Source organism: Fulmarus glacialis, unplaced genomic scaffold, assembly GCF_000690835.1.
Source record: "Fulmarus glacialis isolate BGI_N327 unplaced genomic scaffold, ASM69083v1 scaffold14374, whole genome shotgun sequence".
Classification (NCBI taxonomy): Eukaryota; Metazoa; Chordata; class Aves; order Procellariiformes; family Procellariidae; genus Fulmarus; species Fulmarus glacialis.
Genome location: NW_009207497.1, coordinates 8,557 through 20,142, shown reverse-complemented (window position 1 = coordinate 20,142; position 11,586 = coordinate 8,557). Strand labels below are relative to the sequence as shown.

At 33.9% G+C, this 11,586-nt stretch overlaps 1 protein-coding gene across 1 annotated transcript; it reads left to right on the top strand.

The window, feature by feature from the left end:
- Nucleotides 1–1,633: 1,633 nt before the first annotated feature.
- Nucleotides 1,634–11,363, top strand: LOC104075587 (rotatin-like). Its single transcript, XM_009576141.1, has 7 exons — nucleotides 1,634–1,695; nucleotides 3,167–3,293; nucleotides 5,095–5,294; nucleotides 7,187–7,454; nucleotides 8,739–8,842; nucleotides 9,205–9,274; nucleotides 10,908–11,363. The coding sequence occupies exons 1-7, from the start codon at nucleotides 1,651–1,653 to the stop codon at nucleotides 10,988–10,990; spliced, it is 897 nt and encodes a 298-aa protein (XP_009574436.1). The 5' UTR covers nucleotides 1,634–1,650; the 3' UTR covers nucleotides 10,991–11,363.
- The last annotated feature ends 223 nt before the right edge of the window (nucleotides 11,364–11,586 follow it).

Sequence of the window (11,586 nt, the reverse complement as noted above, 5' to 3'; positions counted from 1 at the left end):
ACTTTGTGGCAGATTTCTCTGCTAAACTGGGACTGTAGATTGCTACATCATATGTAAGCATGCTGTTCATCGCATGTGGTGCATAACGACAAGCAATCTGGTTTCATGTGAGGGAAGCTGAGACATTGCTTTCATAGTCAGATTTAGCTGGTCATTCATAAAACTGCCCTTCAGCCCACTTCAAGGCACAGCTCCCAAAGTGAAGTTATGAGAGCTTCTTTTCTTTTTCTCTTTCTTTTCTTTTAACTGTTGGGAAAAATGTGTTTGACCTAGCTTGATTCTCAGGGCAACTGAAGTATTTTACCTGATATTCATTTCTTTCACAATAATTACTGTGATGCTAACCAAGGGCATGAAAAGTATTTACAAATAGCCAAGTTTTCAAAAAAATCACCTCAAAATAAGATATTAGGAAAAATCCTAAAATAAACAAATAAATACGAACAGTGCTATCAACACAATCTATAACTTTTTCAAACTTATAGAAGTTTACACATTAAGTATAAGTTGTAGCTTGTGGCATTTTATAGGTTTTAGTGCTATTTGTATTTATTAAATAAATTAATATGTATGGAAGTTCTTGAAGGCAAGTCTTAGAGTTAGCATTTTATTTGGTTAAAAATGAGACAAACCAGTCATAAAATGCATTTGTAATGATGAGACTTGTATGTTTCTTTTTCATCTACTACACCTGACTTTCATTAACTTTTTTGAGATAGACTTTTACTTCATTTCTAAATGTCATCAACTGTACATGATATGATTTATAAGCAAGCATTGTTGTTTCACCTTGTCTTAGATTAAGCATGAATCCTATTTACAATTTTGTTCCTTTATGCTTGATAAAACAGAAATAGTCTCCTGTGGTGAGCAAGCTTATTGGAATTTGATCATCTTTCAGAAGTGGTTTAGTATGTCAACCTTATAGAAGTTAGGTCAGCCATTATTAGCCTTTTAGTGTCACAGCACTATTATGAAGATAGATTTTTTTTTTATTTACTTGTATACTTGAATCTCAGTATAGTACCTCATTGTCCAAAGGTCTGTATTTATCTTTGTAATATTCTTACCAGGTTGGAAACTATTTCCGTTATTAAGGATAGGGAACTGAGACACTGGGAATGTAAGGATGGATTGGTCTGACCGAATATAGAGATCTGCAAGACAGAGCTAGTTTATCCTTGTTTTTATCCAGGGAAGAAAAATAGGTGCTTCTAGGGAGTGATTCATTTGACTTGTTTTAGATGTCTGCTTTAGGATGGAACAAATACCCAGAAAGTGTTCCCACCCATTCTTCATTAGCTGTAAGAGAAATGGAGCTCTACATTACAGATCTCTGCATTTGGCCAGATCAGTACCCCTAGAAATAGTGTCTGTGGGTTATAAAGAGAGATGAGGATGACTCCAAGTAACTTGTTATAAATGTCTTTAGTATATGTGTTTAAAGCTAGCTGAGATGAATCCTACCTGAGGTCAAACGGAAACTCTGCTGAAGAGATGTGACCCAAATGTTGTGTTGCCTTAGATTTGCACCTCTCCTTTGAGATCTCTTTCCTCCTTGTACGAAATTCATTCTGGTTTTATGTTGATGATCTTCAAATATTTTTCTCTGGATAGGAGGATAACCTTATCAAGCAGTTAAGGTGTTCTATGCAGCTCCTCAGAAACTGCCTCTTTCAAAATGAAGAATGCAAAGTAAGTATTCTTATTCTGAAATAATGTGAGTGCATTCAGTTAGTGAATGAAGATAATTTTTTTTTTTTCTACTTTGAAATTGTTTTCAAGCTGGCTAAATTTAAGCTTGATATTAATGGCAAGAAATACTTCAAATTTCATTATTATTCCCACCTTCTAAGAATATTTCATACGTGAATTAGGAACTCAGTGTTCCTATTGAAACATCATCTCCCAAAGGTTTCAAATGGCTATCATCCTTTATACCCACTTCTGTTTTGCTTAAGTCAATAATTCCAATTTTCAAAGCATATAATATGAAAAATGGATGTGGAGAAAAGTGTGGGGCCACAAGAAAGGTGCATAAGAGACACACTTCACATCTTGGAAAGTAGTTTCCTCTCCTTATTCCTTTCTCCTTTTTTCCTTTTCCTTTCTGAAAGACAAAATAAATAAACAAAAAACAAACCCTAAATAATAATTTTCCATTTACTTTTCTTGGTCTGAGTTAAATTACGCTAATCCTGCAAAGCACGACTTTAGTTTCATCTTGATCGGGGTTTTTTTTCCATCATTTTTCTGGCTCAGAATCTTGTTTTGAATTTCTTCTTTTCATTTCACATTCTTTGTTTTTTTCTCAGTGCTTTTCAATTTCTTTTCTACTTCAGTTCTTCTGCCTACCTGTTTTTTTTCCATGGGGAAAATACTACATTGCTTTTTTTTCATTCTTTCTGTATTCTTTCTTTCTGATCACTACTCTTTCTCTTTCTTATTGCTGATACCTTTCACACATTTATTTCCCTTTTCTCTTTCACAGTTTAATTTGTCTTGGTGTTGTGATACAACTTGTGCTACTTTTAGCAAATGCATTGGTGGAACACAAGATTTCCAGACCTTCCAGAAGTACCCCTATTGAGGGCATGTGTTAGCATCCTTTTTGTATACAGAACACCATGTATATTATGGGCCTGAATAAGCCATCTGGTTATCCCTAAGGTCCCCATAACTTGGTTGTGCCATAATCTCAGATAAGATTATTGTGGAATATTTTTCTTGTTTTGATCAGGCATCTGCAGAGACAATTGCTTGGAGGAAAGAAGGAGGTTGCTGTTGATAACTGAAGTTTTCTATCATTTGTTCTGTAGAACTGCACTCTTCTATTTCCATGCTTTTTGAGTTCCAATAATTAGTTTGGTTGGAGTAGAATAAAACTTTAGAATAGGGAGCTCTTGAACAATCACAGTTGGAATGAATAAATCTTTACTTCTGTTTGCATGTATCTCAGTAATTAAAACATGTGTGCTGGTTTTGACTGGGATAGAGTTAATTTCATCTGTGTTGAAGTAAGGGTGTCAGTTCTCTCCGTACTATCTTTTAAAGCAAACTAGTGGGACACAATAAGATAAAAACATGCTTTTCTAACTGTATTTATACTTCATTTTCAAAGTATTTAATAGTATAGTAGTTTAAATTCTTCTTCATGTTTTTGTAGATGGCAGCACTCAAAGCTTATCTTGTTCCTGCTCTGCATTCGCTATGGCCGTGGTTTTTAATGGATGACTCCACAATGCAAATAGTTTTGCATTTGCTTTGTGTCTACACTGCAAACTGTCCTGCAGGTATGAGAGTCACACTATGATGTAATACATCAAAATATTTAACCAGAATAATTAAGACAGAAAAGCATAATAAAGGGAAAAGAATGTTTATTACTATCATAAGAGGAAAGTATAAAAGCACTGGTCCATCAAATTCTATCAAGAGTTTTGATTTTGTTCAGATCCTGTTTCAGTCTGTTGGATTTAGCAAGAGTACAATTGTATTAAAGGACTAAATAGCATTTAATTCAAACCATTGTGTTTGAAGGTTACATTGAAAGTCGTGCCAAACTGAATAGTATACTGTAGAAATACTACTCTAGGAATTCTCTCTTAGAGAAGAGTATATCAGTACATCAGTACTTTATACAGTTTGTACTTCAGCCCTTATTGAGAACATTCTGGTTTTGAAATACTCAATAATCTAATTTAATTCTGTATTAAACATCTTCCATTTATTTTATGCATTGGGCTCAGTAGCTTGTATTTGTGTATTTTTCATAAGGATTCTCTTCTTCATTTGAGGAAACTTTATTTCCATTGATGAGTAATTATCCCTACCACTAGAAGCCTGTTCTTTTTTCCAGTATGAATTTGTCTCATTCCATATCCTGGTTATTGACTCAGATAATGATTTGCTACTGGCTTGAGGAGACACATAAGTATCTGTTGATTTCTCCCTGTCAAGATACCATAAAAGAGTTATCATGGTTAAAATATATTAACTGAACAGTCTCTGAGCTTTTTTACCCTCTTTTTAAGTTAATGTCTCCAGACCTTAAATGAGCTTGCAGTGCTTTTTTTCATAAAGACTTTTTATTAATATGGACTGAAGAAAGGTCAAATATGTGTTAGTCAACCACAGGATATAAAATCAAAATGTAATGTCCTGCAATATACTGGAAATCAAGCTGAAGTTCTGGTGGTCTTTCTTGTTCCTTAACTCTGAGTGACTCTAGGCTGCATTTTTATTTTCCTTGCTAATAAGGGCAAGTGGTTTTAGATTAATTATGTTTTTTCTTTCTGTTCAGAATAGTTGGCTTATGAGGTGACCCAAACTTACCTACTCTGAACTGGTTAACCACTTCCCCTTAGTGTAGTCAGACAAAGAAGTGCATGTAAATGTTTGTAACAGTTAAAAACTGTCTCATTTTTATTTACTTTTGCCATGTAAGAAGTCAACTGTTGTTGCAGATGGCAAATGCCACTAAATAAAAAGGTATATATGCATATGTGTGCACAAACATCATGTTGAGAATTTAGTTGTTCTCGGCCGCTGTATTAATTTGAGCTTGTAGGTCTGTATCATAGGATTTTGCATGCTACTGTGGTACAAGGTAATGACAGATGCAGATAGCACTTTTATTTCTCAGAAAAATATTTTAAAAAACTTACTAAACCTTTGAGATGTATAGAGACCTCTTTTTGTGAACCAGTTTCAGAAGGTCCCTTCACATTCTGATGCTAAATAATTGTATAATGACTTAGATACAATGTTCTGGTTTTTAAGGAGACTTTCTGAGATGGAGCAATAGCTTCTCTTTAACAGCAGAATTGCATCTTAGATTCTAGAACAATAGGACAGTAGGCGCTTATTCCAGTAAACTGCCACATTCAGGCACATTTCTATTCAAAGCATGTCCCATTGACTTCACTGTGGTTCGAAGAGAGAGGGGAAAAAAAAAAAAAAAAGAAAAAAACAATCCTTTCAAAAGTCCCATCTCAATCTTTGAGCTGTTAGACTGCTCTTTGTACAGATTTTTTTTTTTTTTTTTAATGTATATGTGCATTTCTAATATGATAAACGTTTAATTTCTTTAAGGTTGTGCTTCACTTTGTTGGACCAGTGGTGGACAATCGTCACTTCCGTCTGCACGAAGTGCAGCTGGCAATTCATTAATGCATAACATCTTGAAACTGGCTTCCCAAGTGTCAAATGATAACAGCCCAATTCAGCAGGTGGTCTTTTGTCTTCTTTCTAACCTTGCTCTGTCTCATGACTGTAAAGGCATTATTCAGAAGGTAAGTAAATAATATTCTTGATTTTAGCAACGTGATGGGTGCATTTTCCTTTTTAATAAACCTTTTCCTTTTTAATAAGCCCTCGTATTTCAATATAGAGTGTGATCATTTAGAGATGCTTCTGCGAGAATCAAAACCATTGTATCTTCTCAGTTAGTTGTGTTACTGGTTCCCTAAGTGCAGTGTGTAATTTGGTCATATTCATAGTCTGGACAGAAACAGCATATGGAACTACACAATTTTTACTAGCGCTTTTTATAACCTTTCAGTTTCAGTGGGGTGTAAAATTTTTAATACCCGTATATATTGATAGCAATCACCAGTGGATCATGAAAGTGAGCATACAGTAGAACAAACTGCATGTGAGTAAACAAGAAATTAAATATTGTATAAATCATTAGGTATACTGTGTGAAACATAATCTTTATAAAAATTATATTTTTAGAGAAGATGATCTACATGTCAGTAATTGGGTGTTAGATAAAAATCTATTCTTATTATATAAATGTAAGTACTTTTCCCTTTTTAATTTGTATGTTGAATGATCCTTACTCTATTTTATCAAATGTTCTTTGAAAAATCCGTTTCTTTTAAATTTAACTTTGATCATTTAAATAAATTCAACACCTTGAGACAAGAAGTCAAACCATGTAGAAAATCAACTATAGCGGTGACGTGATAAAACTAGCTAACACAACAGAAATTTTAAAAAGTGTGTTTGTTTTTAGCATCTTTTACAGTAGTTTAATAATGACAACAATTTATTTCATTTTACATTAACAATGTTCTGTGCTTCTGGACCTAATTTCCTGTTATAAAAGGCAGGGGGAAATATGATCTTTTTGTAGTGCTAATTATATAAAATCTGGTCATACAGTTACAAAATTGCTGATACTCAAACTTTTTGGTAGAAACGAAGAGTTTGAGATCTTTTCTATGGTAGCTGTTCTGTTCTGTGAATTGATTTTCACTCTAGTGTGATAGTACTTAGTCTTCATTCTCTATCCTGAGCTCTGCTTTCATAAGTGTAAGCAATGCTGAATTACTAATTCCATCTGTGAAAATTAAATTACCAATATTATATTCATGTGAAGAAAACCACAATGAGTTTGTATGCTGGATTGTTTGCTTTCAACCAGGTGCCTGTATGTGTTGTCAAGGGTCAGTGAGGTTGGGAATATTTAGTCAAGGACTTTTTCCATCATAGGAATGTTATGTTAGAACATCTCTCTCTTGCAACAGGGGAATAGATTTTCACATGCTCAGAATCTCCTTAAAGTGGAGGCAAGCCCTGCGATTGGGAAGCGGTAGTGTATGTCGTATCAACAAACTGATCTTTTTCTTCAAAGCTTACAAAAATAAAGGACATTACTATGGCTGTCAGTGAAGGCGGCGGTACGATAGATCCCTATGGGTCCCTTTGAACTCGAGATATTCTATGATTCTATGATACCTTTAACATTTGCTAATAACGCAAGCAGTAATAAATAAGGAATCAAGAATATATTATGTAAGTAGTGCATTGTTTCAGTTAAATTGCTTCTAGCTTATTTTTTGGCAGAAACGCTAAGTGCAAAGCAAAAAGCTTATGTAGTGGTGGGAATTATCCTTTCAAGAAAGATATTGTGTTGGGTCAACTTTTATGTATCTACACTGCATAAATTATTACACAAGAAAATGTATTTTACCATATTAACTTTTTAATCAAGGTGTGGATTCTTTTTTGTATGTAATTCTTTCAAAAATCCTTGATTAATAATGGGTTCCCTGAAATATGTAAACGAAACATTAGTACTAGTTTTTGCTAAAGTATGCAGATTGGAAGGTCAAACAGCAGTGAACAAACGATGGAATACTATAAATTCTAACATCCTTTTTCTTCCTTCTGACAGAGTAAGTTCCTGCAGAATTTTTTGTCTCTTCCATTACCAAAAGGAAGTCATAAAAATCCTGGTAATGTGTCTACTCTTTGGCTAAAGCTGCTACTGAACATATCTTTTGGAGAAGATGGACAGCAGATGATCATGAAGATAAATGGTTTTTTAGACCAGATCGTGGAAATGTGTAAATACAAACACAAGAGCAGCCAGCATCTGGCACTTCTCATTCTACATAACATATGTTTTAGTCCAACTAATAAACCAAAGATATTAGCTAATGGTAAGTGTCTAAAGGGTATACAAGCTATTTTACTCTGAGAATATTGTGTCTTCCAGAATACCGTATTTTCATTGCAGTTTGGGTTACTGACCAAGAACTCAATATTGTTATTTAGAAAAGCATTTTTGTAAAAATTATTTTCATAGAAGTAATTGTAGAACATGTATTTTGGCAGAAAAGCAATTAAAATAAGAATATATAGCAAAAGGAAAAGTAAATAAGTAGTTTAAAAAAAACCTCAAGATTTCTTGTGAGACTGATCATTTCAATGTAGTAACACATTATGAATGAAAGGATTTTTGCAGTTTTCTCAAACAGCTAGGTTTTTTTGCAGAGGGATGGGGGGGGTTGAAGGATTCCTTGTGTCAGTCAGTTTGAAATAACTCACTTGAGAAATTTTTTTTTAAAATATTTCTACCATGGAAATTCCTATCTTTCAGTTGGACCTTATTAGCTCCTGCAAGTCATGGATGTTGAGACAAACGATTTTGTGTTCTGTCATGTGCAGAAAACATTTATGATAATGATAAAGTTATGATCATGGCATATATATTTAACTTAACAACATGCACAGAACTTTTTCTCAGTTGTTTGTAAAAGGCATGTTTCATTCCCCCATTTAATTGCAAAGAGAATGCTCCTGTCTTTGTTATAAGTTCTCAGCAGGTTTTCCATAGTGTCCAAGCTTTTCATTTTTCCTAAGATGCTGATTTGCTGCGTTAATTAAGCATACCTTATTCAGTTACATAATCTGTCAATTTTTATTATGAAGTGAACAAGCAAACTTGAAGAGTTTGTCTTCAGAGCAAGGCTAGGAAATTAAGGCACCTACAGTGGGATGGCAAATATTTCTCATTGATGATAAATCATCTACATAATAAGTACTATGGAAAATAGTACATCTTAATTTCTCTTCTGGTGTGGCTCTAATTGTGGCTACTGGGAGTTATAAAACAGTTTCACGGCTTACTCAGTTCCTATGCATAGCTGATGGCTGTACATAACATGCATGTTTTATTACTGATGGCTTAATTTTTTAGCATCACTTGTTTTTGTTTTGCTATATTCTTTTTAACACTTCTTTCAAAGTAGTCTGCCAATTTTGTGAGCATATTTAAATTTAATTAATCTGATAATAAAGTTTCTGTAATTCCTCTGCCATACTAGTACTTGTTATAGAAATAAGTGTAGTCCAAGCATCAAAATACTGAGACATGTAAATATATTTGTGTGCTTTTGATGATATTTTCTAGGTGATTTTTTTTTTTTTATTTTTCTCATTAGATAAAGCGATTGCAGTACTGTCTGCCTGTTTGCAAAGTGATAGTTGTGCTGTTCAGAGAATAGGAGCAGCTTCACTTTGGGCTTTGCTTCACAACTATCAGAAGGTTAGTATTTGGGAAATACTTGAAAAAATTGCAATGTTAATTTTATTATGCTGTAAACAATACAGTAACCTTTAAGTGAATAAAAATAAAGTTTACAGCAGCAGTTCCATTTTATTATTTTAATCATATAGCTGCTCAGGCTAGGAGGTTAAACAACACGGTAAGGAAGCAGCTTGTCCTCTGTGATTTGTGACTGCTTACATAAATGCAATCTGTATGATGATACAGTTATATGCTAACTCGAAAATTCCTGCATTTCGTGTTCTGCTGAATTATTGTCATTTTCTAAACTTTGCTGTTAAAGTGTGAACAAGTGGGGAAGAAAGTCAAGTCATTGTATTTTGTGTGTTTGTGTGCTACAGGCAAAAGTGACTTTGAAGAATCCATCAATAAGGAGAAAGATAGATGAGGCTTATTCTTTAGTGAAGAAAAGTAAGTCTTAGTTCCAACTAGTGCCAATTCTGTATTTTTCCATCAGGTAGATCATTAATACATTTCAATTTATATCGTCACTTTATGGTTAGGCATCTTATAAATACAGATACAATTTGGTTAACAAATTGTAAATAAGACCTTGGGTAATTGCTAAGGTTAGTTTGTAAGAATAGGTCTGATGGTGCTTGCAGCAAAATGCTTTCTTTGCACAGTACACTTCTGTGTTAATAGTGATAAAAATTGTTCATTTAGCACTGACTTTGCTTAGCAGTGCTGAACCTCACTGAGTTCAGCCACACAGAGAAGGGGTCAGAACAGATGATTGTGCCAGTCTTAAAATACTGTACCAGGAGTCAGCTGACTTTCTGAAAGCTTGAGGTTTTTGCTCAAGTAACTGAACCTAACTATTGTTTGAATAGCTTTTATACGATAAGTTGCTACCTTCAGCTCAAGAGCATTGATTTTGAAAGATGTTCAAACACTGGTCTGTAGCTGGAGCTTCAGTAGCTAATAATGAGTTTATTGGTTAGTCACATCAAGACTCTCATATTGCAAAAACATGCAAATGTTTCATTTTAAGCCAATGAGTTTTCCTATTGATTTTAATTGCTCTACAGATGTACTCAAATAGGTTAATTAATTGGGGGCTTTATAGTACCAAGTTCCAATAATATTTTGCACAACAGAATTGCCACAAAAATTCTGCCTACACTGAACACTGTTTGTCAGTGTCGTAATAAGGAGGAGATGTATTTTTGCTAGAACATCTCATGATAATTCTTCCTGTACTGTCACCCAAATCCATTGATTTTGTCAGTGTACTGTTGTTTCAAACTCATCCTTTACTATGTCAACCATTAAACATAACATAATGCAACATTTCATAAAGCTTTCAACAAGACAAGCACCTTGTAGCTCTGATCCCTGTTTATTTATGTACTGCTTTATAACATAAAGTCCTAGTCTGTAAGATTCATTTTTTAATTCAATAAACATTTAAATATCAATATTGAGTACAGAAGACTTTATGCCACTGTAATTGTTACAGTTTAGAGTCATGTGAAGTTGTCATCTATATTTTCCTGCATAAGGGTTCTCAAGTAGCCTACCCTATTAAAGCTTTGATCACTTTACAGTGATAATTGGGCTAAAATTGTAGATTGTTCTTCTGAGTACAAGTGTGGGAATTTTTCAACATGTCTACTGTTATTTTTCATTTCCCACTTTGTCCTACCCAAGGAGAAGTTTTGGCAAGAACAAGGCATGACCTCATTGTAACATAACATAATCAAAAGGCAGTTTTCACTTTATTTGTTACAACTAAGTGAGGGCTTGGAAAGCCGCTAAAAACCCTAGCCTTTTAAAAAAAAAACAACACCCCCCCCCCCCCCAAAAAAAAAAACCCAAAATCAAACCAAACGAAAAAAAAAAAGGAAAAAAAAAACCCAAAACAAAAACCCCAGACTTTGCCACGTAAGGTATTAGTACTTGATTTGCTACTTGTAATATAGATGTTAAAATCATAAAATAGCATGAATTCTAGCAAGGCATTTGATGCGATCTTTGAAAAAATCATTTTGTATTAAGAATCAACTAGAAGTTCAATTCTTGTTTTTCTTCTTCCTTTTAGCTACTCCACAGCCAGAAGAAAATGAGCTACATGCCTACTATTTAAAATGTTTAGAGAATATAGTGCAGCTTCTTGATTGTTAATGATCGTCAGGTGACTTCTCATGTTGAAATTGGACAGCTTATTCAATGGGAGCCTGAAATTTAAAGAAAACACTTCTAATTCATGGATTTGTGGCAGCAGCATACATGCTGTGGAAGAAATTTATGAAGCCTTTGAGGAAGGAGTTCATCACTTTGAACCAAAGAAATTGCACTAAGTGGGGTTCAAACTATTTGTACCGTAATCCCAATGGGAAATTGTAATGATGCTACTGTGTAAAGTATGTACACAGAAGAAGGAATCTACAGAGGAAAAGGATGTGAAAAATCAGTAATTTTCTTAAATTATGCATTGAAATTGTTACTGTAAAGTATTAGAATTGCTGTTTTGGAGTTTCTCTTAATAAAGGGTCTTTTAATTGAGATGAGCATTTGCTGTCAGTGGATTGTAATTTGTAATGTTGCAGATGTGCGCAGTGTATACTTAGATTCAAGAACCGAAAATGTTGGCAGTCATGGCATGTTATACCTATCAGGTATAGAACAGCAAGGTGTATGGTTTAGTTTTGAAGGAGCTTTCAGTTCAACTGCTGCATTTTTTTAAGATGCTAACAATTGAAAAAGACCTCTCAGTTGCT